General features: G+C 51.9%; 1 protein-coding gene across 1 annotated transcript in view; it reads left to right on the forward strand.

Moving 5' to 3' along the window:
* The first annotated feature begins 81 nt into the window (after window positions 1-81).
* The window catches only part of LOC102387004 (collagen alpha-1(XVIII) chain-like), a 26,525-nt gene continuing 8,700 nt past the window's right edge, over window positions 82-17,906 (forward strand). The window contains exons 1-19 of the mRNA XM_014519431.2: window positions 82-372; window positions 2,106-2,197; window positions 3,842-3,943; window positions 4,244-4,294; window positions 4,608-4,658; window positions 5,196-5,252; window positions 6,063-6,260; window positions 6,745-7,164; window positions 7,633-7,752; window positions 8,086-8,139; window positions 9,822-9,848; window positions 10,864-10,908; window positions 11,360-11,440; window positions 11,530-11,571; window positions 12,436-12,490; window positions 13,996-14,045; window positions 15,257-15,391; window positions 16,033-16,095; window positions 16,933-16,994. Coding sequence (XP_014374917.1) covers window positions 201-372; window positions 2,106-2,197; window positions 3,842-3,943; window positions 4,244-4,294; window positions 4,608-4,658; window positions 5,196-5,252; window positions 6,063-6,260; window positions 6,745-7,164; window positions 7,633-7,752; window positions 8,086-8,139; window positions 9,822-9,848; window positions 10,864-10,908; window positions 11,360-11,440; window positions 11,530-11,571; window positions 12,436-12,490; window positions 13,996-14,045; window positions 15,257-15,391; window positions 16,033-16,095; window positions 16,933-16,994 — 1,877 coding nt within the window. The 5' untranslated portion in view covers window positions 82-200. The remainder of the gene's footprint in view (window positions 373-2,105; window positions 2,198-3,841; window positions 3,944-4,243; window positions 4,295-4,607; window positions 4,659-5,195; window positions 5,253-6,062; window positions 6,261-6,744; window positions 7,165-7,632; window positions 7,753-8,085; window positions 8,140-9,821; window positions 9,849-10,863; window positions 10,909-11,359; window positions 11,441-11,529; window positions 11,572-12,435; window positions 12,491-13,995; window positions 14,046-15,256; window positions 15,392-16,032; window positions 16,096-16,932; window positions 16,995-17,906) is intronic.

The raw sequence follows: 17,906 nt of genomic DNA on the forward strand, positions 1-17,906 counted from the left end.
CGTGTCAAAGCGGAGTGGAGGACGGGCCATGATAACAACTCAGGGCCAGGTGCCAAAGGTTAGCTCTGAGCAGCCGTGTCTGTGGACAGCGGCACATTTCTGCCCTGCAAGGCAGACAGAGCGGGAGTGCAGGGGACTGTGACCTGAGCCAGCTGGGCAGCCACTTGGCACCAAAGGCAGCCTATCTGTAGCAGAGCGCCATGGTGGTCCCCAAAGGCAGCTGCCCCTTTCTTCTCCGCTGCCTTTGCATCCTGCTGTTCATGGGAACAAGCGTGCCTCCCGGCACAGCCCAGTGGTTCTCCCTGGGCTCTGATGAAAAGACGACCACCAACCCATTGACCCCCACACAGCACCCCACAGAGGAGAGGGAAGGTAGGTGCCTCTGGGGCCTTGCCTGAGCTGTGCTGTGGGGCATGGGGAGAGGAAGGATGCATCTCTGGGGTTGGTGCGACTGAGCAGATAGAGGATGACAGCCCAGGAACCTAGCCACCCCTGCCAACATGCATAAGGGTGACATGCAGAGGGAGCAGGGTCTGATGACAAAAGCAGGAGTGGGAAGCCAGGCTGCTTGGGTTCTAGTCCTGGTTCTGGAAGGAGAGTGGGGTCCAATGGTTAGAACAGTGGGAGTAGGAGCCACAATTTCTAGTTTCTTTTCTCAGCTCTGCCACTGATCCTGTGACCCTGGATGGGTCTTTTCTCCTCTCTGTGCCTCAGTTTCGCCACGACTGGCTGAGGCTGAGGCTTGCTTGCTCCCTCAAGCAGGCATTTTGCACAGTGGGTAGTGATTCTGAGGACCCACCTAGAGATGTTCTGGGACCTGATTTCCAAGGTGCTGAATGCCTCATAGCTCCTCTTCACTTCCCAGGCGTGCTCCGTGGACAGCAGGCACCGTGGACAGCAGCTGCCAATACCAGGTCCTCTGTATTACCAGGCAAATTAGCAGCTGCCCCTGATACCTGTGTGCCAGAGTGTGCCTGGGATGCTGAGGAGGCTGCGCATCCCGGGAGCCAGGCTGTTCTTGGTTCTCTTAGCAATTCATGAAGCACACGCTTAAACAAGCTTGGCTCCAAGGCATAGGAGCAAAGATGGGCAGGGAGGCAGTGGGAAAACTCAGACTTTGATTCTCTGGTGGATCCCTGGAAGACTCCATCTGGATGGGAGCAGGGACCTTGTCCTGCTATATAGCTCTATCCTGAAGCCATATAGCATACACCCAATGCCTTGGTCCTTCAGTTCTGCTAGGACTGGTCATCCCCATCTGTCCATCCATCCATCCGTTCCCACCACCCCACCCTCTGCCCCCTGCCACTGGACAGGCTGGACACAATCTGGGCAACACACACAGGTGCTAAGATCACTACAAAAGCATGGTGAGGGGTGTCCCCAAGTGGGACTCCGTCCCATGGACCTGCCCTGCCCCTGGGACAAAGCAGGGTTTCCAAGGCTGCTCCCTCCTAGGAGCACTGAGATGATCACTGGTCCTAAGGAAACAGGTCTGCCCCTCTGTCCCCCATGCATCAGACAGGCAAGAACCCAGGGCTCAGCTGATGTAAACAGGTACAGATCCACTATATTGCTCTGGTGGGAGGGCAAGTGTCTCCCCTCACGGTCAGTACTGAGCCCAGTGCCCTAGGGTGTTCCTAAGGGACAGTGGGCTGTGGGGGCACCAGCTTTTGCCTACTGTATCTGGAACCCTTGTGGCCATTAGTGGCTCCAGATGAGAACCCTTGTGTCCTGGTGAAACTCCAGCTGCAAGGACTGCTGCGCATTTTGACTCAATGTGGGATTCTTCCCTTGCCCTGAGCTGCTGTGGGGCACAGCTGCCCAGGAACTGATGTGGTCCACTCCAAGGGGGTAGCAGCACAGTCATCACAGAACCCAGGAGTCTTGACCCCTGCCTGCTGCTCTAACCATCGTGCTCCTACCTGCCTAAGGTGAAAGATGCAGATTTAGGCTGAGCAGTGCTGCCAGAGAATCAGGCCCCATAGCCAAAGGGGTGACTGACAGGACAGACACAGATCTCTGGGGTCTCTACAAAGGTGGGCTACCTGGTGTGGGAAGCCATGCCACAGATCCTCAACCCAATCCTCTCTTTGCTCTTTCAGGCTGGGCTGCTGGTGATGCAGAGCCAACAAAGAAAATCCTGCTAAGCAAACCCCCGCTGGTGACCCCAAGGAGAAGGGCACAAGCCACCAAGGTGGGTAAGATGCGTGTCTGCCCAAAAACACACAACCAGGTGCTTTGGTCAGGGGCAGCCACTGAGTAAGGAGTGTGTGTGTGCTTGAGTGTGTGCATGTGCACACACACTTGTGTGTTTATGCATGTGGGTGGGTGTCCATGGGTCTGGGTGACTGTGTGTTCCTTAAAAGGAAAATGTGTGTCAGACATGCTTGGGGGAATGGGGGGGTGCATGTGTAATAGTCATTGCAAGTGCATGCATTGAGCTGTGGCAACAGCAGGTCATAGATCTGAACTCATGGAAGGCGAGTGTGTTTGTGCAGTGTCTGTGCCTGTCAGGTGTGGTGGGAAGAATATGTGAGAGGGCAAGGGAGAAGGTTCATTATTATGTGTATGTGGTGGGGGGACCATGTGCAATGTGCAGGGGGGAAATGCAGCAGGATGTAGGGATGGGAACAGGATTGAGTCAGTTAAGGAGGGCATAGGTGGGTGTCTATAAAGGATACACACATGTGCAGTTGGGTTTGTGTGCCGGTACCTGTATGTGCATGTGGATATCCAGGTATATGTATAATGTGGGGGTGTACAAGCAAAGAGGTTTATGGATGGGGCTGGGGAAACATGGTTGGGTGCATTTATTGGTGTGTGATTGTATATGAATAGATGTGGGGTGGCACGGGGTGTATGGCTGGGCATAGGAGGCATGGGAGGTTGGCCTGAGGCATGAGAGTTTGGCCTGCCATCCCGAGGAAGGAAGCTTAGCTTGGCTGCTGTGTATGTATCCCAGGCAGCTCAGACCAGACCAGACCCAACACCTGGCAAAGCTAAGCTAGGCTAGGACTGTGTCCCATCCCTCCTGCAGGTGGGCCAGTGTGATGCTGAAGGGCAGGACAGGGAGGCAGTGGCTATGGGACTGAGTCCCCAGGCCGTTTCCTCAAGTCACCCCTCCAACTGCATTCTGCCAAGCCAACTTGTCTACCAAGCCAATGCTGCTTTTATTGACTTCAGGCCTCTGAAGCATCTTCCCTTCAATCAGTTTCCTATGCCCTTGTCCTTCGTCCTTATCTCTTCCCCCTGGCCCAGTGGCACCAGACACAATAGGCTGCATGGGGAGAGCTCCAAGTCCCTGGCTCTCTCCTTCTTATCCGACCCCACTCTTCCCTCCCCCCGCCCAATCCTGTTACAGTCCAACGCTCATCAGTTCAGCTGTTTTCCTGATTAAATGAATTTTTGCTGCTGCTTTTCTGGCTTTTGGACTAGATCCTCTGGAAACTCCCTTCCCCTCCAGTCCCTCCCTGCTGCAGAGTCTGTCCCAAGGACCTTGTGGCAGGAAGGCGCCAAGTCCAACCAGAAGGGCCTTGGTATATGTGACAATACAGACCCCGTGGGGAGCTGGGCTCAGAGGCTCTGCAGAGTCTAGTCACGTTGCTCCCTCTGAATGGAAAACCCAGAGTGGTGTGGCTCGCCCCATCTAGGAGCATGGCCTGCACTGCCCCAGGTAGAATGGGCACGTTGGACCCCCAGCAGGCCTGAACCTGCAACCACACTCACCAGGGCAGCAGTGTCCCCTGTGGGTGAGTGAGTGGAGGGTGGGTGAATGGAGCCTGGAGTCCTCTTTGCTGCATGCCCTGCATTCTCCATCCACCACCCCTGTCTATTATAGAAGCCTCCAGCGTCAGCCAAGGGGAAACCATCTTCACAAACCACCGCCTCCCTAGGAACCTTCGAAGGGAGTGCTGAGGAGGAGGAGTTTCTGCAGATCAAGGTAGCAGTGGAGGTGCCTGGTGCCACAGGGCAGCCAAAAGCAGAGGGGGGCTGGTTATCCATCATCATCTCTACCTATACATGGTTCTCCAAGCTGCAGGAGGAGCATTCAGGCTCTATCCACCCTCCCACATCTCTTACTGCCCCAGCTCTGCCACTGCTGTGAGCATCTGAATTAGACAAGCTCCCCACAATATCCCAGGGCTCCTTGGTGCTCTGTGCCAGGCCCTGGCTCTCACCCACCTGTCAAACCCTGCCACGCTCCTGGCAGCCAATAATTCCCCTCTCTTCACCTTCCTAGACAACCACAGAAATGACAGCAGCTCGGAAGCCTTCCAGTGCCACTGCTAAAGTGAGTAAACTGAGGAGCATGCCCCAAGACCAAGGAACACACAGCTCCAGAAGGGAAGAGAGAAAGGCTGGAGACTTTGTGTATAGGCTGGAGACTTCGTATGTCCACAGTCACCAGGCATCAGTCCTCCACCCCTAGGCCTGACCGTAGCAGGTGGATTTGAGCTGGTGGACTCACATTCCAAGGGGGCAGGTTTTGCCCTGATTATGGCATCTTTTCCAGCAGTGCTCCCTGCTGCCTGGGGCCCTGGTGGGAGCAGAAAGAAGGCTGTGTAGATGGGTTGGTGCTCAGTCTCTCTCTGTCTTTCTCACAGGTAATAAGAGGGCCAAAGCCCACCCCTCTGAAGGCTACTACAACTTGCCAGGTGCATATGGAGGCAGGGGTGTCCTGGCCTGTCTTGGGGCTGAGCAGGAGGTTGTTTGCTGGGGGAAGGGGTATCTCTGCCTGTCAGGGTGCTGACTCAGATGCAGACTGCCATGGCCCAAGCAGGGGGGGCTGCATAGCAGAGGGCAGTAAGGAGCTGACACGGGTGCACATAGCATTCAAGGGCAACCCTCTCCTTATCTGTTCTCAGTCAGCTCCAAAGCTACTGACCTCTGCACTCTCTCAGAGCCCAGCCAGGGCAGACCCCGCTGGCAGGAGGGCAACCCCCTCCTAACACTGGGGCTGCTGCAGGGAGGAAGCCACTGGAGTAAAGGGAGGCAGAGGCTGCAGCAGCAGACTGCAGGGCCTGGTGGATTTCCATCCCAGCCCCAGCCCTCTCTCTGGTCTCCTGCTTCCTGACACCCAACCCTTCCAGACTCTCTCCCTCAGGTCTCTCAGGTGGGGGGCTGAGCTGGCACTGCATGCTGCTTATTACCCATCAGTGGCCGCATCACTGACACTTGGTTCTGTCCCCTAGATAAGCAACCACTCGCAATGTGTGTGCCCGGCTGTCCCAGGCCCTCCTGGCCCAAAGGTAGGTCCCCTTTAGCAGGTAACAGTGATGATTACAATGGCTTTCATCCACCCAGGGCAGCTCCAGGCACAGCAGAGTTGGGGAGGCCCTGGCATGAGTGGGACTGTGTAACCCCCTAGAGCTGTGCTTTGAAAAGCCTTGGCAGGTTTCTGAGACTCACAAACTGTTTTCCTCCCTGGACAGAAGGTTTCACTTTTTTAAGGGAGATTTAAAGTAAAATCCAATCATTCCCATCACTCTTAGGGAGTCCTGCAAGATCTCCTGTGCGGCCAATGGGATTCCTTCCCCATGAACTCCAGAGGGATCAAACACACCTTTGGGAACAGAAAGCATGAGTAGATACTGTGTGAGCAGACACCCCATGCAAGGCAGTAACAGGCTCCCAACCCTCTGATATGGCCTGGGCATTAGAGAGCAACAGAGACGTGCTGTGTCTGTGCATTGCACAGACATATTGTCCTTGGGCCTAGGGCCATCTTGGAAACTGTTGTCTGAGCCCGGTGTGCACCTACTCCAGTTCTGTCCTGGACCTAGAACCCAAGTGGGTTCAGCTATCGATAAAGCAGTTTCCTCCTTCCCCTAAATCGTAACCCCCCAGCGGTTCTGGGAGACTGAGGCTTGATAACAAATCAACATTTGCTGATACTTCCCTGGTCCAAAATGGTGGCCCCATGGCCAAGGCCTTGAAAAGCTGGCATGGGGCAGTGGTGCCATGCAGCTGGCACTTTAGTGAGGGGCTGGCACAGAGCAGAGAAGGCAGCAAACACACCCCAGGGCCCTTTGAGCCATGTTGTTTCTTTATCCCAACAGGGAGACAAAGGCGACCAGGGATCTCCAGGAGCAAGAGGTTTGCCTGGATTTTCTGGAGAGAGAGGCCAAGTGGGGAACCCAGGTCAACGGGGTTCCCAAGGACCCCCAGGTCCCCCCGGACCCCCAGGCCTTCCTGGGCCCCCAGGCGTGCCTGGATTGACAGGAGTCACGCAAGGACTGGTCATATCTGAGAATGAGGTGAGAGCTGGCGGGCAGCAAGGGAGCCCCACAGAGAGCATCCCAGGGCTTCCAGCTCATGTTTTCTGCCTGCAGAGCTGGGCTTGGCCACTTCCTTCTTGAGGAAGAAATTAAAGGAACCAGGGGCCAGAGACAGGAAGAGACCAGAGTTCCCCTGGGAGGGCAAGAGCCTGGCAAGCACTGGCTGCAGGACCCCAGTGGGCTTGTGGTTCAGGGCCATTCCTGCGGGTTAGAGAGCAGGGGCAGCACAGTTGCAGTGGTGACTGTCATGGGGGGCAAAATGGATTCAGTGCATGCAGTGGGGGCAGTGAAAGCAGTAGTGATGGCAGGGTGGAGGCAGTGAGGACAGAGTATGCAGTGGGGACAGTGTGCACCAAGTGTGCGCTGAGTGGGAAGGGTGGGGACGCTGGGAGCTGGGGGGTGGAAATGTTCAGTGCTGTCAGTTCAGTAGTGTCTCTGCTCTACCTCCTCTCTCTCCTCTCAGCTGAATAAGCAGCTGGGTTTGCCTGGCCTGACAGGGCCCCCAGGACCTCCAGGTGCCCCTGGCTTCCCAGGACCCCCAGGACCCCAAGGCTACCCAGGGCATGAAGGTGAACAAGGCCCTGAGGGACTCCCAGGGAAAAAAGGCCAGCCAGGGCCCCCAGGCCCAGCAGGAGCCCCAGGCCTGCCGGGACCACCGGGACCCATCGGACCACCAGGCTTCCAAGGCAATCCTGGGCTTGAGGGGCCTGTGGGGCCTCCAGGCTCCATCGGGGCTGATGGACCCCCAGGTGCTCCAGGATTCCCAGGGTCACAAGGACTTCCAGGGATCCCAGGGATTGAAGGGCCCCCTGGCCCACCAGGACCTCTGCCTCCCCCAGGGAATCCAGGGCCACCAGGAGAGTCAGGATTCCCTGGGCCAAAGGTAAGATCCCATCGCAACTGAGCCAGGGCATGTCCTGGTCCCAGACCCCTGCAAGCCAGGAGCCAACACAGGGAAGGCCTGGCCCGAGGGAGCTTAAGACCACCACGGGGAGGGAAGAGGGCAACCCATGGGCCACTGAACAAAAGATAGTACTCATCACACCATGAGAGCAGGTGCTTTCTCTCAAGGGCAGCGTGGTCTAATTGGTAGAGCCCAGTGGAGCAAGGGGTGAGCAGCAGCCTGAACACACGGGCTCTGTTCTTACCATTGCCCCTGCATGGCCACAAGTCATCCCCCAGCTCCGTACCTCTGTTTCCCCAGAGGCACAGCAGGCATACTGATGCAGCCCACATGCCCCCAGGGTCTGCTCCCCAGGGCTTGCTGAGTGCTGGGTTGCATTAAAAGGGCAGGTGAGATGGGTTGTTTGTGACCTGTGCTCTGTGTTATCCATGTGTTATGTCTCGACAGGGTGAGAAAGGAGATTTCGGACCACCAGGCAGACCAAGCAGCCCCTGTCTGAAGGGAGAGAAAGGCTCCCAGGGTCTGCCTGGTCCCATGGGGCTACCTGGACCTCCAGGGGAGTACAGGGTGAGTAGGAATGAACTCAGCTGATTCTCACTAATTTTGGGCAGTGCACTGAGCCCCTAGGGACACGACTGGGAGCTCCCTCATCATATCAGGCTTTGGGGTGAGGTGAGGACTGGTGTGTTCAACCCTAGCCCTGTGGGAGTAATTTGATCCTGTACATATTGCTGCCAACTGTATCCGTGAAGGTGCAGACATGGGAGTGTTTCATACACACAAAGCGGAGTGAATAGTGACACCAGCTAGGGGCAGTCATACCCCCAGTGCCATAACAGAGGCATCAGCAGTAGCAATGAGGTTGGGAATAGCCCAGTTAAACGTCTCTTCCCTTTGCAGTGTGATCCACACCATCCAGGGCACTCCAGATTCACTGGTCCACCAGGTCCCAAGGTGAGTATGTCAGTCCTGGCATACAGGGGAGACCACCCCGCCACTGCTCCCCTACCCACCGCCTGCAGCACAATTACCCCATAGCACCAGGCTGGGACATTAGAGTCAGCACTGTCCACAAGAGGAGAGCACCCCTACCAAGCCCCCAACCTGCTCCATGCAATGCACATCCCCTCCTGCTGCACTGAGACAATGGGGTCAGTGCTGCCTGTAAAGGGAGAGCAACTCCTGCAAGATCACTGCTAAGTCTCTCCACAGCCTGTGTTTTTGTGCATACAGGCATTGAGTGTGCTTGAGAGGCCCCAAAGCCTAGGAGACAAGACCCTGGAAGGCAGGAGGCAAAATCTAAAAGCCCATCTGCAGGGTGTGAAAAACAGCCCTGCCACCTTCCAATGCACCCTACCCCACCCCTCCAGAGGACTCCCCTCTGTTCCACTTTCCCTGCCATCCCTTGAGCATTGCTCAAATGTAACTCATGTGTTTCTGTTTCTGTAAGTCCAATCAGACACCCCAAATCTCTGGTGCAAAACCCACCGGATCATGGGCAGCTCTTGATGATTCCCTGCCCTGCCCCAGGTGTATTTCTGCTCTGTGTAGTATAACTGCAATAAACCCTTGGGCTCTACTGACTTCACTACTGGGAAGTGTCTTCCACTTTTAGCCCTTTATTTTCACTGTCCTATGCCACAGATAATAGGATGCTTGTGGGGGAGTTACAACAGAGTGTATTTCTAGTCTTCTGTGCCCTGGAAACTGGGAGTGAGGATGAAAGCTGTACAAAAAAAATGTTTTTTTTTCTGTTTGCTGACCAGCCCCAAAAAAATTTAAAAAAAAAAAAGGGGGGGGGGGGGGGGAATCAGTTTGGGTTTACTCAAAATGAAAAAAAAAATCAATTTTTTTCTGGAGAAACAAAATAAATGTTTACGGTCCAATATACAAAGCTTCATTTCATTTCAAATGAATCGGTTTGTTTGTAATTCAATTTGGGTTAACTTACTGAAATGGCACATTCTTAAACAATCAAGACCCTGCCTTTAAAAATGCTGAACTGGAATATTTCAACTTTTGTAAAATAGATAAATTAATAAAAATCCAGGTTTCTATCGATCAAAACAATTTGATGAATTTGACACACATTTGTGAATAGTTTTGTCAAACCACAAAGCCAATTTTTCTATGGAAAAAAAATTGTAATTGAAAAATTACTCCTAACTTGGGTCAGGACTGATGGTCCTTTTTTTTTTTTTTAAACTCTAAATCAGTCTTGCAGTGGAACCCAAGGCAAGTTGCTTTTGGTTCTCTACACTGGGACACTCATGAAAGCTATCTCATTGACTACAAGTGTGAATTCAAAGGGGATTAACTAAATTAAATTAAACTTCCATGTGGACACTTATTCAGAATTAAAGTGGTCCTAACTCAATTTAGTTTAATTCACTTCCAAAGTGAATGAAGTTACTGAATTAAGGCTCTTGTAGTGCTTTAATGTAGATTAACTACTTGCCTTTACATTCATGCTTTTAGTTGATTCATATTACCTTTCCTGAGTGTCCATGTTTCCCAACTCTCTCTCTCTGTGCTTTAGCTTCCCTAGCAGTCTAACAGGGCAGATAGGCCTTCCTGGAGAGATGAGGTGAGTGAAGTCCCCTGAGATATGCTGAGATTGTCGTCTTTTCTTGCAGGGTGAAAAGGGAGACCCAGGAGAGCAGGTTTGTAGCTGTGGAAATGCAGTAGTGTCCCCAGCCTGCTCAGGAACTGTGGGGGTTACCAGCTGTTTATTCCTTTCTTTTTATACCTTAAACACCCCCAGTAGTGCTGGGGCAATGGGTGCCTGGCAAGGTACAGGCAACCACTTGAAAGGTTACCCACAGTGCCTCCATCTTGAGATGCATCATTCATTACTTGAGATCACTCACCTCTGCCAGGGCCCCTGTGTCTTGGCCTGCAGCTGCCATTCCAAAGTTGGGGCTGTCCTAAGAACCTACTGCCACTGTGGTATTGTACTGGCAGGAACAAAGGCAGTGTGACAGATTGAGACCTGCCAAATTCATTTAATCTGTTATCTCAGGAAGAGTTCCAGAGCCAAAGTGTTGGTGCACTGAGTCCCTGAGCCCCAGCTGCACCTGCATGTGTACACACATACAGACTAGTGCACTGAGTGAGCCCCTGAGTCTCCCAATGGAGTGCATTTACACACAAGGGCAGAAGGACCTATACAAAGAGTGGAGCATGATGCTAGTGCTAACGCCCCTCTCTGCTGGCTCACCCAGGGATGCCATGGCTGCTCTGGAGAGGAAGGTTTCATGCCAAGCTACCCTCCCATGCCTGGTTCTAGTTCCTGGGTGCCCCTGATGTACCATGAGGTTTGCCCTACATAGCTTGCATGTTCCTTGGACTGTTGCCAAGGTGATGAGATGAAGGGCATAGGAGCACTGTCAGGACAGGGAGCAACCTCTTTCTTCTGCACTCACCTGGCTGGATCCCTCCAAGCCGGACACTGCCCTGCACCTCTGCATAGAATAATAACCCCCCTAGCAACTTTGTTTACTGCCCAAAGCAAAGTGGGACCTCCCAGACCAGGCAGGGAAGACAGCTCTGGAGGGAATAAGAGAATCGAAGGAAGGATGGGACATGTTCCCTCTAGTTAAGTGGCTCCTTCCCTCCCTGACCTGCAGCCAGTCTATCTGTAATAGTTTTCTCCAATGTTCTCTCTCCCCTCTGCAGAATGGCAAAGTAGAAGCAGAAATTTATGAAGCTGTCGTCTCTCATGTGAGTTGTGGCCTGGTTATTGTCCTCACTGCCCCTGTAGCTTTCTCTTGATTTCCCCAGCAGAGCCCAGGAGGGGCTCTCATGGCCCAAGTTGTGTCCAGACTTTCCTCCCTTGATCACTGAGGGACTCAGAGATTGATTTATGCTGTTTGAAGCAGTAGAGTGACCCTGCCAGGTGGTTATCAGAGATTAGAAAACCAAGAGGACGGTATAATGGGGTAGGTAAGAGAAACCTGAACAAGCAGAGGGAGAGGGTAAAGTGAACAGGGCATGGGAAGCCTTGCCAAGTGCAAGGGGGCAGCATGAGTCAAGAGAGGAGCAGGTAGAGAGCAAGTGTTAGGGGTAGGACATGAGGGTCTAACTTAGCCAGGGCCTTGTTGCCACCATTGTGCTTTTTTGGGACAGACCTCACAGACCCACCACCAATGCTCTGCACTGATCTGTGTTTCAGGGTCCCCCAGGCCCATCTGGACACCCAGGCCCTCCTGGACCACCAGGCCCCCCCGGGCCGCCAGGCGTCTTGTACTTCAATGTAAGGATCCCAGCCTATGGGCTTGCATGTTTATGCAATGATGCTCATTCAAGAACTTCAGGTGCAAACTGGCCTGTCTTTGATTTCAGAGGGTTTGTCCAGTCCGTACCAGGTCATTCTGCAAACAGCCGGTAAGACCTAGGCTTCCTGGGCACCTTGCCAGCGTTCCTGCCCTCCCTGGGGAGCCAGTAAGGGCACACACTCCTAGGGGATGAGAGCTCAGTGCTCCACTTACTACAGGAAAAGGATCAAGGGGATGTTAAAGAACTCCACAGGCTTCTGCCAGGTCTAGCATGGGGCAGTCTCTCAGCCCCTGGCTGGGATCCCTGGAGCAAGAAGGCAATGCTAGACTGGTTCCAGCAGTCTTTCAGGGGTAAGGTCCTTCCCTAGTTCCAGCCCGGCCTGCATTGTCTAGTGGGAGTGACCAAGACAAGATAAAGTGGCTCGGTCCTTTTGTCACCCCGTGAACCTGATTTGCTGCCAGAGTTGGCCACATAAGACCACTGGACACATGTGGCTTCTCCTTTGCACTGGTGTAAATGCCTGTCCAAGGGGCAAAGGTATCAGGTTCTTTGTGAGTAACTCCTAAGATGGGGCCCCTTGTGTATCAAGAGCAATGCAACTGGCTGAGGTATGGGAGAGGTTGCTCTAACCAGAGCCATCTGGACAGATGTTTATCCCACAGACTATATGGATCCCCTTACTGCTTTATAACTCTTCCTTCAGGCAGCCCTGTGCCCAATCACAGCGGCCTGCCAATCAGTGTGAGTCCTGCCCCTCGCTGGAAGGGCCATGCCAGAATAGCCCATACCCAGCCTTAGGCCTGGGATTGTGTAACTTTATAGCCAGTAAGTGGAACAAGCTTCAGCTCCTGGTTTCCGCCTCATGATCCCAGCTAGACTGGATTTAGTTTTTATCTGAGATGGCTTCCCCCAACCCCTTCTGCCAGGGTTGTGATGCAATTAACACATCCAGCACTCATTTGTCTTTCCCAGGTGGCTCGTGACACAACCAGAGTTTCAAGTAGAGACATTTCTCTCGGCGTTTCAGGTGGGCAATGACTTGGTTTACCTCTTGTGGACCCAGATCAAGCATAGTCCTATGCTTACCTGGCAAGGAAAACACCGTGACCACTGAGGCGGTCTTCCTAGTCGCACCTGAGGAAGACCGCTCTCCTGGCACAGGGATAGTACCTGCCAAGGTAATGTATAGTAAAACTCCCACTTAGCTGCTGGAGTGGGAAGGTCTTGGCTTTATGCCCACTTTATGGAAAGGAGAAACCCTCCCTAGCTTGCTCCTGTGGCCTTATAGCTGAGGGCAAGCAAAACTCGAAACCCCAAGCCTCCAGGCTTGGGCCTGCAAATAGGATGCCCGCCAAAGGTGTTGGAAACATCTGAAGCCCCAGATGGGGGTGGAGGATGTTTGCCGGTAGTAGGGCCACTTCTGGTTCTGAACTGACTCTTGGATTTGGAATTTGTTTTGGCTGATGTGGCTTGGAATACGGAAAAAATAATTTAAAAAAAAAAGACTCAAAGCAGGAACACTCCCACTCTTTACCCATCATCTCCAGGTCTCTGCACCTTAGTATCCTTGACACTACTCACACCCTGACCCTGACAACAAAGGGACCTGGACAGCATGTGTCATGCTTCTGTGATCATGCTGCAGACTGGCTATGTCCAGTTGGAGGTCTGTGCTTCTGTAAGTCAACTCTGAGCAGAACCAAAGCTTGGCCTTGGGTCCTCTGGGATGAAGTTGTCACTGTTCCCCAAAGAGATTGAAGGGATTAATAGCCAGTCCTTATTGTTGGCTCTCTGGGCTAAAGTAACTAAGAGTGTTGTGAGGAAAGCAGCTCTCATCACTTGGCTGTGCCTTCTGTCATTGCTCATTAACAGTAGAAAGCAGTAACACTTCTGCTTCTCTAAAAAAGGATCTGGCAAGGTTTCAACCTCCCTTGTAGAGAACACTGAGTAAGCATCTCCTGGCTGATTGATTCCCTGTCTGGAAGTACTGCATCATAGCTCTCCCAGTGCCTTGCTCAGTACTCCCATGATCTTTCTCTGTATGGCCTTTGGTTTTCTTTGAATTTAGGAAAACAAACAACCAGCAGCCTGGTCTTGCCCTGTGGCTGCCAAAGCGATGTCGCAGTACTTGCTCAAGTCAAACAGGCCTTGCTCAAGTGAAGTCCATAGCTGGCTGTGAGTCTTGCTAGTCAGTCCAGTATGTTAATACAGGGATCCAGCACAGCTTCCCCATCCAGTGGAGATGAGGGATTTATTTTGTTCTTTCGCCCAGTGCTAACCCAGTTGCTCACTGGCTGAGCTCCTCACCCTGCAGGTGACACTTGTTCAGGCCAGGGCTCTCAGACAGGAATGGTCCCTCTCTAGGGAAGCTCTGGCAGATCCTGCATAGAAGAACCCCAGTAAAGCTCTGCCCTGGGTAACACTGCTCTGCTCTTGGCTCTGGGCTGACCGCTATTGTTTGGTTACTGCTACCTGCTCTGTAGGGTCCAACTGGTACACTGCAGCTCTGACATTTCTCTGTCTGCTCTCCAGATGCTGTATTGCCTCAAAAAGACCTGCAGGACTCCAGCACCAGTCTCAGGGTATGTATTGTACGTTGACATCTAGGAATACTCTTACAATACTGAAATGTTTATTTCTAGCAAGTTTTGCCTTCTTTCGGGATAATTAACCTTACATGCACTGAGGCAGCCGAAGTGTGGAGTTATGAAGTTAGCTACTACTAAAATGAACCACCAGAGAAAGGTTCCTGGATACCAGTGATTCTCAACCAAGGATGCCACATCACTCCAGGGTGCCATGAGATATTTTTAATGTACCTTACAAGATTAGTGCTGTTAAATGTGCAAACATCTATATCTAATTCACAAGATATGCTCAGATATTTCAAATAGGAATCCACAATGTCATGAACATTCTGACCTCTTGAGGGTTTTCTGAGGTCTTTGCAACAGAACTGCTCTATTATTTTTCCATAGTCAAAAAAAAAGTGAAAGCTAAGAACTGGCATTTTCCAAGATGTGCTTTGAGTCTAAGGAGGGTGCTTTGTATCTAAAAAGGTTGAGAATATTTTCTATACTAAGCAATGGGACTGTCACAAGTATGCCAGCTGCAGGGAATTGCTTCTCTGTGCAGCAGCTAAACTCTTTCCTGTCTTGTGGCAGTGCTGCTGGCACATCCCCGTCTAGCACTATTGGAGGAAACTGAAGCTCCTGGGTAATTTGCACTACACTGTGGGGTAGAATTAGCGCTGGCTGAACTGATAGAAGTAAAACGTTTGTGTTTTCCTGTCCACACTGGGGAGGAGACAATACTGGTCCTAAACAAAGGACCCCATCCATTGGTGATGTACTGGGGAGGCATGGAGGGGAACGTGCCTCCCCCCCGCCCCCCCGCAGATGTCTGCGCCAAAAGCGCAGCATGGGGCACAGGGCTGCAGAAGTGGGGATGGTGATGGCAGTGCAATTTCTTTGCCAGTGGTAGGGCATGGGGCTGCAGCCCAGCTGGACGCAACACCGGGCAGCAGCAAGGGTAACAGTGGTGATGGCACAGAGTTATACCTCCCTCCTCCCCACTGGCAGCACTTACGTATTGCCTATGACTCCATCCCATGAGCAGTAATTATGAAATGCTTGGACAGCTGCATAGATATAAATTACCATCCAGGTACTAGAAGCAATAGATTATCTGCATGAGGGCAGGAAAGAGCTAGGGTATTAAGACAGGGGACCACCACCAATGGTGTTTTCATTGATTGGTTTTCAACCTATTAAGTCTCTTCTTCTTCACTCAGCATCACACATGGATTTTCAAGTCAAAAGAGCTGATGTTCAAATCCAGCTCATCCATTCCTGAAGGAAGCCTGGTGTACATCAAAGAGAGCAACAGCATGTTCATCCGAACATCTAAAGGATGGAGCAAGCTCCTGGTACTGTGCTATATGATCCAGAAGGGCCAGGTCCCAATACCAGGATTCCACTATTGACAACAATAAATACATTTCTGGTGTTTTTATAGAGTTTTTCTTATGAGGATAGCAAGTATGCAGTTAACAGGGAGTCAGGCTCTGAAAACCCCAGTGAGGTAGAATTAAAAAATTACTTACTCATCCCAGAGAGAAAAAAACAAGGCACAGAGATGGGGGAATGAGGTGCACCATGAAACAGCCAGTCAGCAACAAAAAAGAGAACTAAGGGATCTCTTGCAGTTTCCAGAGTACCAGTATGTCATGTTGCAGTATCAACACAGCTTAATTACCTGTTTTCTTTAAATACACATGCTTACAATGATTGTTCAGCATGAAAGTGAGGTGAGATGACAGAAAGAGGCAACAAGGATGCAAACCTCTGTAGAGCATCTTGATAGGCTTGGAGAGCTGCTTGGAAAGCTTCTCCACCTTGCCAGGTAAAATCTCCACAAGGAAATGTTGGCTTGTTCAACATTATCAGGTTCCAATCTGACTTAGCTAGAAAATGTGGTCAAATTTCCCTGAAGGGAGTCATGTATAACAAAGCACAGAGCTAGACTTATCCCTAACATGTCCCTGTCTGCATTTCTCTTTTCGAGCAGCTTGAAGATTCTGAGTCCCTTTATGCTAGCGATGACCCTTCTGTTTCTATAGAAGATCATCAGGTGAGGACTTGCTGATGTTTCCAAACCATCTGCCCCTCCATGATCAGTCAGGGAACCCTGGCATAAGAATCTCTCTGAGCCCAGCCTGGTTTACCACAGGGTGTTTAGGCACCAGAGGTAGCCACGCAAATGCAACCCCACAGTGCAGTGTGCACTAGTGTAAAACCAGGGTTGCAGGGCCCTTGTACGAGGAGTCTGTGCTAATGTGGCCTCTCCAGTAGCGCCAGACTCCAGTGTGCAACAGGTGTCAGACTTCATGGAGAAAATGTTGCCCTGGTGCTAGCTACTGCACTACTGTTCCATGGACTTCAGTGGAGCCTGCACCTGGGAGGGCTGCACTGAATGCTGGGTCCTGAACTCTGCTTACTCACGCCTCATGTTCTGATCTCTGAGGCAGTCAAATGGATCCTTAGTTAACCTGGCTGGCAAACCTGCCTTGCTTCACAGTGGAAGCAGCAAAGGTGCCACTAGGGCATGATGAAAAGGAGAGTGATGTGTGCGTGCAAGGTGGCCGATTAAATAATTCACAACCCAGTGAGTGCAGATGGATGAAAGCAATGAACTCTCAAGCCTGTTGGTACAGAGATGTAAGGAGACTAGAGGAGGATGTTTACAAAGACATCCCTCACCTACAGAGAGTGCATAGGTTTGTGTCCTCCTCTAGGCTATGCCCCTGCTGTGAGCATGGGCTGGCAGTACCCCAGGCTGAGAGTACCCCAGCAGCAATGTTCTCACCACTGACTGTCACATCTTCCCTATTGTTCCATCTCATATCCACCTTCCTCCCCTGATCCAACCAGGTGAGTGATCAACTCTGGGCTGTTTCTTATCTTAAAGCAGGATGAAAAGCAGAGGACTGCAGGAGGCCCAGACTCTGTGCCAGCCACCACAGCTCAAGTAAGACCTGCCCTCCAGGCCTTTCCTGCTGCCTTTCTCCCCTGAAGAACTCACCACCACCCACTCCACAATGCCCAATTGTTCTGACACTGTCACTTGTCGCTTGTTCTGGTGCATTCAACTGAAGCTGCTGCCTTGACCCTGGGCATCCAAAGCAGTGGTGACAACTGTGGAGAGGGATGTATCTACTGATGGGTCATCAAGACAAAAGACAGCTGAGCACAGGTCACAATGCTGCTGGGCAGGAAAGGAAACCAAGGTTCTCAGCAGGCTCTAGACTAGACCCCCAATGCTTAGGCAGGTGGCATGGGGCAGCCACAAAGGGAAGTGAAAGCCCCTGCTACAGTGCATTTGCCCACTAATGCAGCCTTTAGCGCTAATACAAAGCATGCCCTCTGGCAGTCCTCTTGGCTTTGCTGCAGTTGTTTGAGTAAGAGTTTCACAGGATGGGTAAGGTGCAAGATGCTGCCCTAGTGCCAGCATTGGCACTGATGCACCAGTGGACCTGAGCATCTCTGTCACACAAGGAGGGAAAACACTAGACTGGACAGAGGTAAGAAATCCTCTCCACAGACAATCCATCCCATTCCCTGTGTGGCACAACTGTTGCACCCAGCTAAGACCCGGTATTGGGTGCTCTTCATTCAAAGCCTACAGATGATCAGGCACCAGAAATTGCAACAATGGGGTCCAGACAGGTAATACTGGAAAATCCAGCCTGGGATATGAGCATCAAAGCCACGCTATCTGTTTGAATTAGGAGATGTTGTGTCATGTTTTGTTATTACTATCTGAATTTGAGAAGGTCCTTGGAGCAGAGCCCTGGGCTCCAGGACATACCTGCAATGGGCTCAGAATAGTTGGTGTCCCTGGAGACTAACACTCTGGGTATTCTTCCAGGTCCACCAGGGAAA

This window comes from Alligator sinensis, unplaced genomic scaffold, assembly GCF_000455745.1.
Source record: "Alligator sinensis unplaced genomic scaffold, ASM45574v1 scaffold886_1, whole genome shotgun sequence".
NCBI classification, from domain to species: Eukaryota; Metazoa; Chordata; order Crocodylia; family Alligatoridae; genus Alligator; species Alligator sinensis.